Raw genomic sequence first — 17,500 nt, 5'->3', positions numbered from 1 at the left:
GGGGGCAGGGGCAGCACCGGGGGGCGCAGGGGAAGGGGCGGCGGGAGTTCAGGGAAGCCCTCGGGGAGGGAGGGACCCCCCCCCGCCCCCTCCGCGGGGCTCCCCGCGAGGATGCGACCCCCGGCCCCGGCACCCCGCCGCCCATCCAGCGCCTTCCCGCGGGGCAGCCTCTGCATCCCGCTCCAAGGAGCCCGGCGGGATCGGCCCCGTGCCCTGCCCGCAGCCCCGGAGCTCACAGACAACCCTTGGGTTATTTGTTCCGTTGTTTCTATTTTTTTTTTAATTTATTTTCTTGTTTATTTATCTTCATTTTTTTATTATTATTTTTCCGCCCGAAACCACACTTTAAAAATGATAAGGAACGGGTTTTATTGATTTTTTTTTTCCACCACAACATTGAGTTTATAACAATATAGGCTGTTTCAAAAATAGGACCGATCCCTAACAGAAAGCGAGAGGACAGAGGGTACAACTGAAACTGGAAAACAAAATTTAAAATCAAACAAAGAAGAGAAACCAACCAACCCAAACCCTTGGGAAGACAGCAAACAATTGTCAGACAACAGGTGAGCAGACACTAAGACAGAGAGAGACTAGAGGTGTCCACTCCTCACTTGATTTCTGCCTATTAAAATCCACATACTCAATGGACTTTAGAAGAAAACTGTACATCATATCAAATAAATTAAAATTACCCTAAAGTTGATTGTCCTTCACTTAAAGCGCCCAGCTCACCGAATCTCCCTTATTTATTCGCATAAGCCGGGCCGATGCTAATTCCCACGCCCTGCTCCTCTCTTCTCACTTTCCTTCGCTTTTAATTCTTTTTTATTTTATTTTGCACAACATGAAGAAACGCAATTTTACAATGCTAAAAAAACCCTTTCCTCACCATTCAAATAAAAGCAGTGCTTTAAGAATCGTCGTACAATATTGCACAGTTCAAAAGTACAATAATATTATTATTAATAATAATAATTAGTATTACAAAAGAAAGCAAAAGGGCACAGATTTCCCCCCCCCTCCCAGATACCGAAATAACTTTACAAGGAAAAAAACCCAAAACAACCCCACAACTAGGAAAACAAGAATTATAAACAAGAATTAAAAATGTCTAAGTAAACGATAATAAATAAGGGTCCCTCAAAGCGTGCGAGTGTGTTTAACCGTTCACTTTGAGGCTGCATTTCTTGCTCGTGAAAGTCTCATGGCAGAAACCGAAAGGTACAAAACGTGGGCAAGCAAAGAGGCAAATGTCTGCTTAAATGAAAAGCCGTGGTCGATGAAGTTTGAGCAACGACAGGATCAGGAGCCTGAACAATTATTTGGAGGCAGAAGGAGAGATCCGAAAGGAACAGAAATTCAGCTTCCCATTAGCGTTTGGCAAATCTCGAGGAGTGGCCTGGGACCATTCATTTTATTTTATTCCTATGCTTTTTTTCCCGTTTTTAATTTTTTTGTCTTTTTTTTTTTCTTTTTCTTCTTCCCTTTTTTTTTTTTTTTTTACAAAAATAAAACTAAAGCCACAGAGAGAGAGAGTGAGAGAGACCATCGCGGTTTTCATCCACGTTTACAAAAGGCGTGACAGCTCCAGGGTTCTCTACAAGCCCCCGCTTTCATTCTCCTCATTTTCGTTTCCCTCCCCCCGCATTTTTATTTCCTTTTTTCTTTTTTTTTTTTCCTCCTAAATTTCCGCGACTTTCCTCCTACCCCCACCCGCCGAGGGGTCCCCCCAGCCCCGCACTCGTGTCCCCGCAGTCCCCCCCGCTCCGCACTGGCCGGCCGGGTGCCTCGCACGGGGGGCTGCAGTACTTACAAGCGGCCGGGTGACTTGCGCGCCTCTCCGCGCCCCTCCGCGCAGCGCCGGCCGGGCTCACACGGGCCGCAGCAGCGGCACCGAGGTGACCACGGGGTGGGAATAGTAGACGGGGTGAGGGAAGGTGAGCAGGGGCTGCGTGCCGGGGGCTCCGCCGCCCCCCGCGCCCCCCTCCGCGCCCGAGTTCTCGTGGTAGAGGATGGGGACGCGCACGATGCGCTGCGCGGCCGCGTGGCTCAGGTTGGCCGCCTCCAGCTCGGCCGCCAGCTGCCGCTTCCACTTGTTGCGGCGGTTCTGGAACCAGATCTTCACCTGGGTCTCTGTCAGGTGCAGCGAGGCGGCCAGGCCGGCGCGCTCCGAGCTGCTCAGGTAGCGCTTCATGTCGAAGGTGGATTCCAGCTGGAAAACCTGCGAGCGGCTGAACACCGTGCGCGTCTTCTTCTTGCGGCACGGCTTCTTCTCCGGGCTCTCCTCGCGCTTCTTCCAGTCCTCCGCGCCTCCCTCCTTCTTCGCCTCCTCCGAGTCGCTCTCCTCCAGGACGATCTCGTCGGGGCTCTTGGAGTCCAGCTCCTTCTGCTCCCCCTCCGCCTTCAGCAGCGGCTCCGGGGAGTCCCGGTCGGTGCCCGAGGCGGGGGACGAGTCCCTCAGCAGGGATTTCTCCGCGGCTGCATGGGAAGGACGAAGCGGGGCGTGAAGAGGGGGGAGATGAGGGACACAAAGAGACACCCTCACCGCCCAGGCCCCGCGTCCCGCCGGGGGGACCGGGACGAGCCGGCCGCATCCCCGCGCCCCCCTCCCCACCCAGCACCGGCTTCTTCACCCCCCGCCCCGCCGCCCCCGGTCCGCACGGCCGCCGCCCCGCCGGGAGGAAGGAGCGGTGTGGAAGTTTCGGGGAGCGGTACCTTCCGTGCGGGGCAGGTGGGCTCCGGCCGGCGTCAGCGCGTAGGGGTACCACCAGGTCTGGGCGCGCTCCAGGCAGTGCGCGCTCAGGGCGAAGCGCGGCGCCGGGATCTCGAAGCGGGGAAAGGCGAGGTCGCCCACCTGCGAGAGGGCGAAGCCGGCGCCGTCCACCGCCGCCTTGCCCGAGGGGGCGAACAGCGCCCGCGGCTGCTTGGGGGGCGCCTTGGGGGGGCCGCCGTTGAGCAGGTTCTTGATGTAGAAGGACTCCTTGGGGGGAGGCGGAGGGGCGCTGGGTGGCTCCTGCCCGGTCTCCGGCATCCTCCGCTGCCCGCCCGGCTCCTGGCCCGCGCCCGGCGCGCAGGTGGCGGCTCCCGGCGGCGCGGGGGAGCGGAGCGGCGCGGCGGCGTGGGAGCGCGGCGGCGGGGCCGGCCGGGGGCCCCTCGCATGGGGGGGCGGCAGGGCGGGGGGCCGGGGGGACCCGCGCAGCCCGCGGCACCGGGGGGCTGCTGCGGGCAGGCGGAGAGCCGGGGTCGTCGCTGCCGCCGCCGCCGCCTCCCGCCGCCGCTGCTGCTGCGTCAACCTGACGCCGGATGCTAATGATGAAATCAAAATGTCATCCCCGTTCCGCGCCGGGAGCACGCGGCGATTGGGCACGCACAAAGGCGAATGGGATCAGGCGGGAGGAGAGGGAGCCCCTGCTCGCAGCCGCCGCGGCCCCGGCCCCCCCGCCCCGGACGCGCCGCCGTGCCCGGAGGCGGCGACCGCCCGCCCGTCCGCGGCGTTGGCAGAGTCCAATTAGGCAGCGAGCGGGGCCGGGCCGGCCGCACAAAGGCACCGGCTCGGCGGAGCGCGGCGGCAGCGGCGGCAGGCGAATGGCACGGGCCGAGCCGCTCCTGCCTCAAAACCGCCCCCGCCCCGCCGCGCCGCCCCCCGCGCCCCCGCCCCGCGCCGCCGGCAACAAAAGCCGCCCGCCGCCGGGGGCCGGGCCCCGCCGGGATACCGGGCACCGGGCGGCCTCGGCTGCGCTCCGCCGCGGGGCAGGAGCGGCTTCGCGGATGGCTGCGGGAGCGCTGTCCCCCGACGGTGCCCGCCGCGCCCCCTCCGCTCGCCCGGACACGTCGAGCCCGCGGCCGAGGGGCGACAACGGGCACGACCCCCGCCCGCCGCTCGTGGGATCAGGGCTCAAGGCGGCGGGATTCCTATCCTGCCCGAATCCCGGGATTCGTTCCTGCCCTGCTCCTGGGCTTCGAGCTGCGGGCGCTCCCGGGGTTCGGTCACGGGGCGCTCCCGGGATCGATCCCTGCCGCTCTCGGAATCCGAGCACCGTTCTTCTAAATCCTTCCCTGCCGCTCTGCGTGTTCGGACGCGGGGCGATGCCGGCATCCATCCCTGCCTCGTTCCCGGGATCCATCCCTGCCCCGTTCCCAGATTCATCCCCGCTGTTCCCGGCTCCATCCCTATCCCGCTCACGGATCCATCCCCGCTGTTCCCGTTCCCATCCCTGCCCCATTCCCGGTTCCCATCCCTGCCCCGTTCCCGTTCCCATCCCTGCCCCATTCCCGGTTCCCATCCCTGCCCCATTCCCGGTTCCCATCCCTGCCCCGTTCCCGTTCCCATCCCTGCCCCATTCCCGGTTCCCATCCCTGCCCCATTCCCGGTTCCCATCCCTGCCCCGTTCCCGTTCCCATCCCTGCCCCATTCCCGGTTCCCATCCCTGCCCCATTCCCGGTTCCCATCCCTGCCCCATTCCCGGTTCCGCTCCCGGGGTCCGGGCGCAGGGCGCCCCCTGGCGGGCCGCGGGGCGGGCCCGGAGCGCTCCCCGCACACCCCGGGACACCGGGACACCGGGACACCGGGACACGGCGGCTCCCTGGGGCCTGGGAACCGCGACGTGAGCCCCGGTAGGGCGGTAATACCGCGTACTGCCCGCCGGTACCGGGAAGGGAAGGAAAGGGAAGGGAAGGGAAGAAGGAAGGAAGGAAGGAAGGAGCTATTCAGTTCTGGCATCCCTCTAAACGTTTGGAATACCTTTGAGCATGCACTGCAAAAATCTGCCCTGGCACACGCAGAGCTCTGGACTGGGACGTGCTCACATGTGCACAGGGGGCAACAATCTCTACTTCTAAACATTTTAATGCCTCGATCAAATCTACCTGATTTTTCTTGCTATTTCGTTTTAAAGACACCCACTTGGCACTTTGAAGCAAGACATTTTTTTATCTGAATCAAACTGCCCCGGAGTCTTTCCTCCTCCTGAACATTTGGGGTTATAAATAGAGGGAGAATTTGTATAGAACCAGTCACACAACATTTTTGGCTGCAACAGATGTGGTGTCTCATGTGCTTTCCACACATCTTGGGGATGGGGTCTCAGCAATTAATAGTTTGCAGAAATATTCTGTTATTAGCAACTGTTTCTTGTTCCTGCTTTAAGTTGTTAACTGTTCTCGTTAACAACTTAATGCACCTGGCAAAGTAAAGGTCATTGGGAATTTTTCAAAGGAATGCTGTTTCTGTGGGAATATCCCTCAACTCTGGGGTAAAATGTACAGAGGAAAAAACCCCAGACAGACAGAAAATAATTTCTGTTCAGAAAACAGCCAATAGCCACCGAAGTCAGGCTCCTGCCTGAGACCAGGGCTAAAGCTCTGTGCTAAATGTTTGCAGCTCTTACATGAAAAGCCAAGGGTGAAAAGTTCTTGTCGAAGACCCCAGCACATTTCTCCATCTCAGTGCAGATTTTCTTTAGATATGAGTCACCAAAACAATTCTGTACTGAAGCTCCCACTCTTTTCCATCCATCTTTCACTGCTTTGGTAATTATGAGCTCCTAATCCCTTTGGAGTCCCTCAGGGCAAACAATTCACGGTAGAAAGCCAAGCAAGGAGAAAAAAAAATCAAACCAGCCTCTGGTTAACTTAAAAGAAATTCCCACTTTGCAATTCTTTACTACAAAACAAACAAACAAAACCCTGCAGTGTTCTACAAGAGCATTTCTCTGTCTCTTTTTTTTTTAAGGTCCATAGATTTCTTGCTTATTTATGCATTTTGTTTATTCCCCCTCCCCAGAAATATCTGGATGTTAAAGACTGGTATTGACCATTCCCCCCTTGCCCACTGGTGATGGAGCTGAGTGGATTTTGCTGCAGTGTTTATTTCTGTTTCTAGACTTTCACTCGTACCATTCCATTGTAAACAGATAATTATTATTTCATTAGTGTTGCAATTCAGAATTAATTGGCTAATTTACACATGGATCAATTGTATAAATGTGATGTTTGTGATAGGTGCTTGATATGATTTAAAGTAATTGTTTATTTTCGGGTTTTGGCTGTATTGTATTGCAAAGTGATTTATCTCCTTATTTATCCTGTCTCAGCACTGCCTCTTCTTTTCCATTATTTTTTCTAAAGAGCTGCACTCCTGCCAGGCTGGAGCATGAGCCCGTGTGCTGTGATTCTGTGGTGCCCCAGTGCTCCAAAACCCGGGTGTGCAGAGCACAGCAGCCCTGCTTCCCTGGCAGGAATCACCCACTGCAGCCCCTGCTCCACCCAGATTCCTGCCCCACCTGTATCTGCCACCCCTGAGCACAGGTGACAAACTTGGGGTCACCTCGGGTTCAGCTTTCTCCTTTCCATCCTGAGGAAAGGGCAGGGCTGAATTTCCTTGCTTCTTTATTTGTCCAAGTGGGAGCTCTCCTGAAGAAGTTTGCACATCTGGGCTTCCAGATATTGTGGGGAAGCAGAATTCCAGCCAGGCACTGCTTGATTCCGTGGCTGACATTAAACATACTCCCACAGGAGAACGCTGAGGCACCTCCTGGCATCAGAGTTTGGGTGTCCAGAGGGAGAAGGAAGGGATGAGAAGACATTTAACAGCTTGCCCCACGCACAAACACTCCTTTCCCAGGCAATCAAAATGAATCCTTCCACCATCAGATTTTGGAGCTCCTGTCACGCTGTCCAGGCATATAAACACAATTTTGTGAATGCCAGAGATGAACTGCTGCAGAGTCTGAGCTGTTCTCAATGGGTCTCCATTTCCTATTGCAAATCCTTTCATATTATCAGGGCCTTTTTAAAATCTGACTTCCTCAGCACTTCTCTGTCAGTCTTTCAAGTGCTCCTTCTGAATTGCATGGCTGGAAACAAACAGAGCTTACCCAGAGAAGGGATGCTACTTTCTCTTCAAAAGGAATGTCTCTTGTGGGATGTATTTGATAAGGATGTTTTATTCAAGACTGGAAAAACTACAAGGGAGTTATGCTTGGAAGCCTGTCTCAGGTTTCCCCGGGCTGAGTGGATCAGGGTGTTTGAGATGTGCGTGGGTTGAGAGGTATTTTGGAACAGTTAAAGTTGTTCCCTTATTATGCCTTACAATGGCATTTTTGTACCTTTAAATGGAAGGCTTTGTTGGCTCTGTTTTCCAGTGGCTTCCTGGCAAGCTGAGAGTCCTCCCTGACAAATATTAGAATCTCCTAGTGCTTCAAGAAAGCAGGTTGTTCAATTTATCAGACTTTTATTTCTGAGGCTCATCACAGTGCAGTGTCTGACTCACAGAGATGGCATTTTTATCAGAGAAGGGGAGAAATTTCTGGGTTGTGATGTTTTTGTGAAACAAGTGCTGCTGCAAATTCCCTGTAATTTGGAGTGAATCCACAGGGACAGAACTGATGAGGTGATCTAAGCACAGACTTTGTCTCACAGAGCACTACACAGGTACTCTATAGAATGTGAGAAAATGCTCTGATCTCATCACAAGCTCCTACCACATATCCTTTGCTTTTGTCACTTTGTCTTGCCCACCAGAATAATTTCTGGAAGGTTTCATCACCCTGGCATTAGTCATGTGGGCACAATTTATCACTTCCACAGGTGAACTCACTGAATGGAGGTCAGCAAAATACACTGCAGGAAATCCTTTGTGAGAAGTATCACTGGAGGATTTGAAGGCAGAGCATGTGCTGTTCTTTAACATCTTATCCAAACATAAACTTCAGCTCATCTTTCAAAATCTGTCAGGATGGAGACACCCAAGGAAAAATGAATAGATGGTGGCTTTGCAGCTTTATATCTGAAGCCCAGTGCTTTTATAGCTGGTTGTAAACTCTGAATCATGTAAAAAAGTAAAAATACCCAAATATCAAAACCAGGGCTATGTAAACATCAGGATTGGTGAAATCCTAAATAAGCAGATGTGGCCATAAATAGGTAATTTATTAAATCCACAAAGGAATTTTGTCACCACACCAAAAAATGCTGAGTATTTCCAGCTCCTCCTGAACCAGAAAATTGCTGCAGAGCTCTGTGGTGACTGTGGCTAGAAAAGAGGTGTTCAGAGCCACACTCAGCTTTCAGATCTCAGATCCCAACTCTCCATTTGCAGAGAGCCACAGAAAGCAGAGCAGATCCAATGTTTGTGTGCAGGGCAGCTGGATAATGTGCAGTTTTAGGAGTTCTTAAATAATCATTGATTTCAAAAGTGTTACAGCCCATTGACTCAAAAACCAGCTGCTTATAAAGCCTCTCGTGTTCCTATCACAGATCCTTGGCAATTGTAGGAGAGTTATTCTGGACGTACCTACTAAACATGAGCTGTGCCTTGAATTTCATGGGAAGATCCTCAGATCACCCTCATTTCCCTGTTAATGTTTGCTGTAGCTGGCATGACAGCCTGAACCAGCTTGTTCTGAGTCAGCAATCCCCAAAATACCTCGTGGTTTCACAAAATAAATGAATGATGGGGTCGTTTTGTGCTTCCACAAGAGCTTCTTTGTCAAAACCTCCGTGTGCTTTGCACTTATCAATGACTCTGCCAGTCCCCAGGGATGGCTGCTCCCCAGGGAATCTCGGTGTTCCAGGAATCCCAGGGAGCCAAAGTGATGCTCACACCACAGGAGGCTCCTCCTCCCTCGTTTGGCTGGGGAATCTCCAACGTTTCTTTTCTTCAGATACTCAGAGTTGAAGTTCTCCCGTTGCTCCCATGGTGCACAGACTCTCTTCTACCTGTTCTACAAAGAAAAAAATATTTTGGGGCTTCTTTCTACACAACCTTCCTGTAAATTGCAGGGAAAACTTTATCCTAGACAACAAAGGTGCTTATTTCTAAATATATTAATATAAGTGCACGACTTCACATTATAAAAAAAAAAGTATCAGAGGCCAAGAAATGACTGCACAAATTTCACATCACCCTACTTTGAGCCACAGCTTTACATTGAAGCTTTTCTTTGTTTGTTTTGTTGTTTTGGGGTTTTTTACATTGCTGCTTTTTAAAAATTATACAATTGAAAATTTGGAGATCTATTAGAAAACCAAGCATTATAGAGAAAATATTTTTAATGCATTTTGGTTAAACATTAGCAATACACATCAGAAATTCATCAGTAATAAACCTGATGGAAGCAGTGCTGGTGGAGAGCAGCAGAAGGGTTGAATGCAGGTTGTGCAAAACTTATGACACAATCACAGCCATTGTAGTTACACCTTTTTTTTGAGCAAGAGAAGATTCCCTTTGGAATTAAGACACAGGGACCCAACCAGTTCAGAGTGGTGGCTTGAAACTCCTTCCTCATATGAAGATATGAAAAGCAGCCATGAAGAACTGACAAAATACAACCAAGGGTGATTTTTTCCACATCATTTTACATTAGCAGATTTTTGGCTTGTCATTAAGAATCTATAAATAATATCAGGAAAAAAAAAAAGAAAAAAAAAACCCAAACCAAAAACCAAAAACAAACCAAAATGATCAAAAGGGACTGCATGCAGTTCAACACCTTTTCAAGGTGGCAGATAAGGCAAATAATAATAAAATATTATATATGACAGAAAGTGGAAGAATTCCAGCTGGGCATATGCATGAAATGCAACACATTTAAACAATGTTGGGCATCTACAGAGCAGTAGAGTTGCCAAAATAACAATTTTAACATAGAAATAAACAATAGCTGTTTCTCCTCAGCAGCCTGACGTGTATCCTTGCTGTGTGCTGTCATCCCCAGAGAGTGACATCTAACTTATGTGTGCAATGAGAAAACCCCTCACCACGTAACACAACCCACCCAGACCACATGTTAACTTAAATATTCCAGTCGGGAAAATCCTGAACAGTGCACATCCCACTGCCACGAGAGGTTTGTTGTGGACTGCTGTGCTGGAGAGCTGCAGTGGGGTGAAGGACAGAGGAAATGCACAAAGACTCGGGGGCCAACGTGTGAATGACACCTCTGCCGTTTGTTTGTTTGTTTGTTTGTTTGTTTGTTTTTTGGCAGCCAGGGCTGCTCCGAGGGAGAGGGTGAGGCGCTGCCTCCCCAGTGAGAGATCCTGATTTGATTCTGCTCTGGCCACTTGTAAAGCACTGAAAGTGATCAGAGAGTGCAGAGCCCCGATCAGGATCCCCAGATGTCCTTGGGAATGCCCTTCACCTTCACGATCAGGCTCTGAAATGATGATATATTGATCGGAATGCTTGGCAGCAGCGTGAGGTATTGATAAGCAGCGCTGATATTTCAGGTGGCAAACAAGGGTGGGGGAGGCGATTTGTTTAAATATCTCCAGCTGGGAAACTTGTGCGATATTGGCCACCAAAAGGTCTCTGCTTTTTGTCTGGGCACAGATTTCCATCTGAAGCCGCGGAGATTAATTTCTGGAATGGATGTGCTAACCCCAATAAACACAAATCCAGCGGTGGGTGGATGGAGGGAGCGGCGGATGCTCCCCGCTCGCCCTTCAGCACCACGGGCAGCGCCGGGAGCGCCGATCCCATCCCCGGGACATCCCGGGATAGCGCTGTCCCGGGCGGGATGAAGGGCCACAGTCCTGTCTGCTCCCGGGGTTGGGAGACAGAGAAGGAGAGGATTTAATAGCTGTATGTTAAAGGAAAAAAAAAATTAAAAAAAATAGAGGTTTGCTGCTATTGCAAAAGCTTCAAACAACCAAATAATTAACTGTATATAATTAATATATATTATTGAATTAGCTTGTAATCTCTGCCCTGAGATTACAAGCTAAATCCAGGATCCTTTGTCTGGGTTCCCCAAACTTTCTCAGACAAATTAAAGAGTATTACATCTTTATATTAAAATAATATTAAAGAATTTCATTACAAGACATGAGAATTGTTTTCCTTTCCAACCGTGTTGATGCATTGCCCTGTTTATCCCCCAGCTGGTATTTTTTGTACTTCTCAGGGATATATCAAAGTTTATGCAGTACGTGTAACTCGGAGGAGATGGAAAAGGCATTGACAATATTAATTGTTTCATAAATAGCGTCAGAGAGGATATGCTTTTTATAACCTTGGTTTAAACCCTGTTAGTGAAAAACCAATACCCTGCCATTTGTTTATACTTTTCTTGGCGTACAAGGCAGATATATTAGAGAGAATGAAGCCAATAAAAGGTTACAGGCAGCCTTTTCCACTCTCAACTTTTAGGCATGGCCCCTTTTTCAAAAGAAAACTGTCTTTTATTTTGGAACATTATAACCATTCCACCTGTCTGTAAAAATGAATGAAGAACCAGAAATTACAAAGGAGCAAATAGAAAGGACCCTTTGCTTTTAGGTGAGCACTTCTTCACACAAGCAATTCCACAGGCTCCACCAGGAGCAATTCCATGCCTCCACAAGTACCTGCTGAGGCAGAGGGAGGAAGGGCTCCACCAGCCAGCCCAGCACTGTGGGGCTCTCTGGGCCAAAGCTGCCTCAGAGAAAAAGGCTCAGCATGGAAAAAAACCCACTTTTTTTTTTCAATGTTCTTATTTGGATCCAAGAAGTTTATCACAGAAGAAGTCCTGAGGGTGGAAAGAGGAACTGCAAAAAATCCCAAAGGCAAGAACATGACTAAAAGTTTCAGAAAAGGAAAACACCCTGCAAACTAATTACTGGAGGTTTTGCAAAAGTTTTTAATCCAAACAATGGTAAAAGAGACTCCTGAAAAAACCCTTTGCACTTTGCTTTTATTTCCTTTATTCAGCAATTTAGTCCTGGCAGGAAGGGACAAGGAGGCAGGTTTTTGTGGGTTTACCTGGTAGGGTGTGGTGGGTTTGGTCTGCTGAACATTTTGAAATGTTTAAAGTCTTCAAAATGTTTTAATCATGTTCTATGCAGTGTCACATGCAAAAGAAATACAACCCTTGCACATCTTTAAACAAGAGTTTCAGTGCTGTCGTGTTCTGCTGTATTAATATTACAGTTTTGGAAGATATGTAGCATAGCAGCAGCTAACTGAGGGCTGGAACGTTGGAAACCAAGAGAGGAAAGAAGGAAATGTCATTCAATATTGCTGGAAATTCCATAGAAATTCATAAAAATGTTCTGTGCATGGGGGTTTTTTTCATAGCATGAAATGGCCCCACTGCAGCCTTGAGTCCCTTCTGCAGGATGCCCAGAGCATCATTATCCTTGGTGTAGGCACTCCCTGGGTTTTCCCTTGGTCTGTGCACAAGGAATGTGAGGATTGATGTCCTGGCTTTCAGAGCAGCTCTGCATGGATCATGTCCTACAACTTCAGGAACTTTCTGTGCAGAATCTGTGGCAATTCCATGAAATTCCTTACCAGAGGGAACACCAAGGCATGGTCCTTTCTCCCTTTCAGCTGCAGAGGTGAGGAAGCTTTGTCCAGCAATCACTTTTATTCCAGACTTATTTTTTGCTCAGGCTACAATAAATCAGGAGTATCTGCCTTCTTCAGCATCTCTCAGAACCAGAACCCAGAAGGTTTTTAGGAACATGCTCCAGAAAAGTGGAAACTTGCTGAAAAACAGAGGAAGAAAAGCCAGAGGTACCTGTGGATGTCAAAGCCAGGCAGAGATCAGATTTTTCATTTGCCTCCCAGCCTCTGCACACCCAGACTCCTGCAGTACCTGGAGAGGACTGTCAGATACCTACAGAGGTAAGGAAAGCAGTAAGAATAAAGAAAGCAGGAGGAATAAATTCTGTCTGGGAGGTGCTCCCATGTGTTGCCCACAGCTGATTGTAGCTTAGCCCCGTGGTGTGTGTAATGCTGTGCTGGGACAAGAAGAGAAAGAACCACGTGGAGCTGAGGTCTCCACCTTGAACCCTCCTGTGATCTGGTCAGAGGGAAGAGATCAGGGTGATGAAAAGTACATTTTAAAGAGCCACGTTTCACCCCTTTTCCAGCACAACTGGTTCCAGTTGCTCTGGAAGGCCAACAGAGACAGGAAAGGGAGAATTTCCCCTCTCAGTGCAAAAGCAGAAGTGACAGCTGGTGGACTCTGTGTAAAGTCTTCACCTAAATCCTGTTAATCTCACTGTAAACTCCACTCTCCAGCCCCAGGCTTAGAGAACACAGTGCAGCCCACCCATGGCACCGAGGCTGGCCCAGCACCCCCCACATCTGCTGGGCTGGTCTGAGACACCACAGCCAAATCCCATGTCCAGCCTTGCTCCTCCACCTGCCAATTCCAATGACATACAATCAAATCAAAGCCTTCCTGACGCTCTGGGGCTCCCTGCCCATCCTCCCTGTGAGGCTGGGGCTTTAATTTCACCCTTCTCACAGCAGCAGGCTCCCAGGGCAGGCAGCAGGGCCATGGCTCACGTGCTGTGGGGAGTAATGACGATCCAGAAAGCAAACGGAGGTGGGCACTGAAGGAGAAATCACTTATGCAAATAGAAATATTTTCAGTAATGATCAACAGCATGAGAAAGAATATAGGAAAAATTACATTAGGCAGAGGAGTTTCATTTTTAAAATGTTCCCTAAGTGCTAGAAATCTTCCCATCTTCATTTTTCCCTTTAAACTCTGTCATTTGTACAGCCTATTAACCTTTAACTTTATGACTATCCTAACGTGAAATACTGGCAGCATTTAAGGCTGAGAATACTAGAGAGCTACCTTTCTGGTTGGCAACAGAGGTGAAGCACTTTCTTTTAAATCAGTCATTTTTAATATCAGTCATATACACACAGCATCAGAGACACTATTTTTAGATTCACGTGCTGGTGTTACTTATAATAAATGCTCTACAAACCCCAGAGATCTTACAGAGCCCTACTTGTCTGTCCTCTCTCAGTTCATCTCCCTAATTGTAGCCTTCAATTCTGCTCAGAAGTAGAGGAGAAAATTAAATCAAATCACTTCCTTCAAACTCCCTCTTTCCTGCTCTTAAAAACGACAAAGCAAAATTAATTATTTGTGTTTATGAGAGTGGCTGAGGGGTTGAGCTGAGGCTGACACTTGGTGGTGTGAGGCCCTGAGCCAGTTTTTCCAGCCTTTTCTGCCCTGCAGAGCTGGCGTGGGGCAGGTGAGGAGGGGTGATTGAGTGGCTCCCAAAAGGTGGTGGAGGTGAAGTGTCTGGTGGGGCAGTGAGAGCTGGGGCTGCATCGATCCCTCCTGGGGCAGGGATGGCAGAGCCTCAGCACGGAGCTTGTGAGGTTTTAATTGTTCCCATCAGTCCAAGCCTCAGGAGTGACAAGGGCTGCTCACACCTGGGGAGGGGAAGCTCTGTTGTTGGTAGCTGAAAATCAGTGATTAAACAGCAGCCAGGGATGAGGGGGATGATCTCTTGGGAATCTTCTGGAATTTGAAATGTAAAGAACTCTTAGAACTAATATAATATAATATAATATAATATAATATAATATAATATAATATAATATAATATAATATAATATAATATAATATAATATAATATAATATAATATAATATAATATAATATAATATAATATAATATAATATAATATAATATGTTTATTATATTATACTATTATATTATGCTATACTATTATATAATATTATAATATTATACTAAGGAATAGAGAAAGGATAGAGACAGAAGGCTAGAAAGAATGATCATGAAAACTTGTGATTCTCTGAGTCCTGACACAGCTGGACAGTGATTGGTCATTGAGTTAAAACAATTCACATGAGCCCAATCAAATAATGAGCAGTTGGTAAACAGTGTCCAAACACATTCCAAGGCAGCAAAACACAGGAGGAGCAAGTCAGACAATGATTGTTTTCATTTTTCTCTGAGGCTTCTCAGTTTCCCAGGAGAAGAAATCCTGGCAAAGGGATTTTTCAGAAAATGTGACAGTGACAGGTGCTCCCTTCCTGGGTGAAGGACATGGGCAGTGCTGGAGCTGTGATTTTAATGCAACAATCAGATATTTAAAACCCAGCCTGTGTTTAATTGCTGCTCTGAGTAGCAGCAGCAGGATCTGGTGCTCACACTCCTCACTGCCCCAGTGCTGGGAGGGAAACGTGGCACCAGCCTCACAGTAAGATGGCATTTGTCCCAATCCTGAAATCAGGTGATCCCAATTCTTCTTTTTTATTTTAAAAGTAGGTGTATATTACTGTACCTGCTTTTTGTTAAGAGATGGGACTACTGTTGGGTTAAGAATGATGTATTGCTCAGATAAGCACCAGTTTCAGAGGTTGTGAGGTTTTAAAGGAGCAAGTAATTGGTTATAGCTCAAGGGTAGTCACAAGTTTTTTGTTATATCAACTTCTAATCTAATGAATGGATGCTACAAGGTTTATTTTGTTTGGTTTTTGGTTTTTGTTTTTTTTTTTTGACTTACCACTTAATTTTGTTGTTCTGTGGATACTTTTGTCTAAGGGGTTTTTGTCTCACATGCACACATATGTTTCTATTAAAATTTTAAACTCTTCACTTAATCTATATAGCTACTCTTACATTATAAACCCTTCACCATCTTATCAATACAGTTTCTCACTTAAGGCATATTTTTCTCTTACAACTATAGAAACATAAGTTTATGATTTTTCTGGTTAATGTCTTTGTGTTTTATTTTTACATCAATCTAAGTTTTTTTTTTTTTTAAGGCTATAGATCAAACTCTTCATTGGCTGCAGAAGTTTCTGTTTTTCTGATTCCCACAGGTAAGTTTCCTAAAAGGAAGGTAAGCACAAATGAATTTGGAAGGGAAACTATGTAAAGCTGCTTGTTAATTTAGCTCCCACTCTCAGGTATTTCATTTTTGGCATTTTCCTAAAGTTTTCATCTCTCCTAGTCTTGTTTTATGGTTAGTATAAGGCCAGCCTGAAAGATAATATATTGTGACTGTTATATTATTTATTTCAAAGCCAAGTTATTGATTATTGCAGGCTGAAAATGACAAATGGCACCTGAGAAAGGCACGGTCAGCGAGTTCTATTAAAGAAATGATAGTATTGCTCATGGATTGTTAAAAGGTTCAGTTTAGATACTTTATAGGTTTATATCCATCACTATTTAATGACCAAATGATGAAAAATACGAGTCACAGGGACAATTTCTTTCTGGTACAGTTTTACGTTTAAACAGTTAGCAAAAAATAAGAGAAAGTTTTTGTGCTAGGGGTTTATGCACCCAGACCTTGTAATCTGGGGCTGAGCTGGATGATTTGAAAGGCAGTGATTCAATACAGGTGGCTGTTGTGCACCTGGGGTACACTGGAGTGGATCAAATCCTCCCTGTGCAGAAGGGCTGGGATGGGATGGAGACCCAGGGAGGCAGGAGGGGTGTGGGGGTCCATTGTGTTACAGCCCCCAAGGAGCCCCCAGAGTCCCCAGAGCTGCCTCTTGGGGCCCAGGCCAGGGCTCAGGGAAATGCTCATTTTCTCTGATCCCACCAGGCAGGGCAGAGGAGTTTGGGGATGGGTCACTCTGGAGGAACAAAAATTAATGAGCAGGAACCAATCCCAGCCCAGGGCAGTCCTGGTGTCCCTGATGTTCCTGATCCTCCATTCCCCATCCTAAAGGGAGCCAGAGTAGGACTTAGCCTGTTTTCCCCATATTTAACTCCACAAGCTGGAAGCCAGCATTACTTTTTTTTGTTTGCCACAGGTAGGAAAGCCTCTCTTTTCACTCGTATTCTCTCGGAGCCATCTGCTCAGAACACTTTCAAAATGAGGGCAATTAGAGATAAGAGCTAATAACACTCCAACCTGCACGCTGGGAAATGCCATTTAATCACCATTGCCTCGCTGGCAAATAAGGAGCAGCCCCTGACTGGACCAGGGTGATAAAGCTCCCGTGCAGGCTCAAATGAAGAGCCCAGCTGCAGTGTTTGCCACCGTGAATTGTAGCTGCAAGACCTGGAATCTGGCCTAAAGAGCTGATATAAATCCAGCAGAATAAATCTTTCCCTACTGCCTGTGGTTTCACACTGCCTTAACTCAACTCTTTTACCTAATCTCTGACCTTCCTTTGTAATTTTTCATGTTTCCCAGGTAAAACTCAGGGTGCTCGTTAGCTGAGGCTGAGCCAGGAGGGCTGGGGAGTTCAGCTTTTCTCCTGAGGGAGACGAGCAGGGCTGAGCAGGGTGTGCTGTGGGAACCTTTGGCAGTGCTCTGCACTCAATTTCCCAGTGCAGGAGCATCTCTGGGTTTCCTTCTGCATCCTGCAGCAGAAACCAGCGCAGTGAAATCACACCTGAGAGCAGGAGCAGGCTGGAAGGTGCTCTCCCACCAACAGCTCCAGGGAAGATTCCCAGCTCCAGAGCCAGGGGCACTGGCCACAGTCCCTGGCAGGTGCAGCAGGGCAGGATCCAAGTGCAACAACCCATCCCAAAAGGACCATCCTGGTACATGCCTGGAAATGAAAAGATGCCAACAACAAACAGGGAAGGGTGGTTTTAATTCCAGCCCAAATCTCCCCCTCAGCTGGCAGTCTTACCCACCAGGTTTAATCTTACAGCAAATATTTTCAACTGATCCAACTTTCAAACCCAGGAATTAACAAGAGAAGTGGTGACTTCAGCTGAATTACAAACTTTATGCAATCTTTAAAAGCAGCACTAGCATCTCCT

At 48.3% G+C, this 17,500-nt stretch overlaps 1 protein-coding gene and 1 long non-coding RNA gene across 3 annotated transcripts; one reads left to right on the top strand and one right to left on the bottom strand.

Moving 5' to 3' along the window:
- Positions 1 to 352: 352 nt before the first annotated feature.
- Positions 353 to 3,034, bottom strand: HMX3 (H6 family homeobox 3). Its single transcript, XM_064429498.1, has 2 exons — positions 2,719 to 3,034; positions 353 to 2,481 (listed from the first exon to the last, which is right to left on the bottom strand). The coding sequence occupies exons 1-2, from the start codon at positions 3,032 to 3,034 to the stop codon at positions 1,874 to 1,876; spliced, it is 924 nt and encodes a 307-aa protein (XP_064285568.1). The 3' UTR covers positions 353 to 1,873.
- Positions 3,035 to 14,664: 11,630 nt separating this feature from the next.
- LOC135306907 (uncharacterized) lies at positions 14,665 to 17,085 on the top strand. 2 transcript variants are annotated; one of them, XR_010367644.1, is made up of 3 exons: positions 14,665 to 14,996; positions 15,535 to 15,591; positions 16,537 to 17,085. It is a non-coding gene; the product is annotated as an uncharacterized LOC135306907 (long non-coding RNA). The 2 variants fall into 2 exon arrangements; XR_010367643.1 differs by lacking the exon at positions 14,665 to 14,996 and adding an exon at positions 15,063 to 15,222.
- The last annotated feature ends 415 nt before the right edge of the window (positions 17,086 to 17,500 follow it).

Source organism: Passer domesticus, chromosome 8 (genome assembly GCF_036417665.1).
Source record: "Passer domesticus isolate bPasDom1 chromosome 8, bPasDom1.hap1, whole genome shotgun sequence".
NCBI classification, from domain to species: Eukaryota; Metazoa; Chordata; class Aves; order Passeriformes; family Passeridae; genus Passer; species Passer domesticus.
This window is presented reverse-complemented; position numbering and strand designations above follow the sequence as displayed.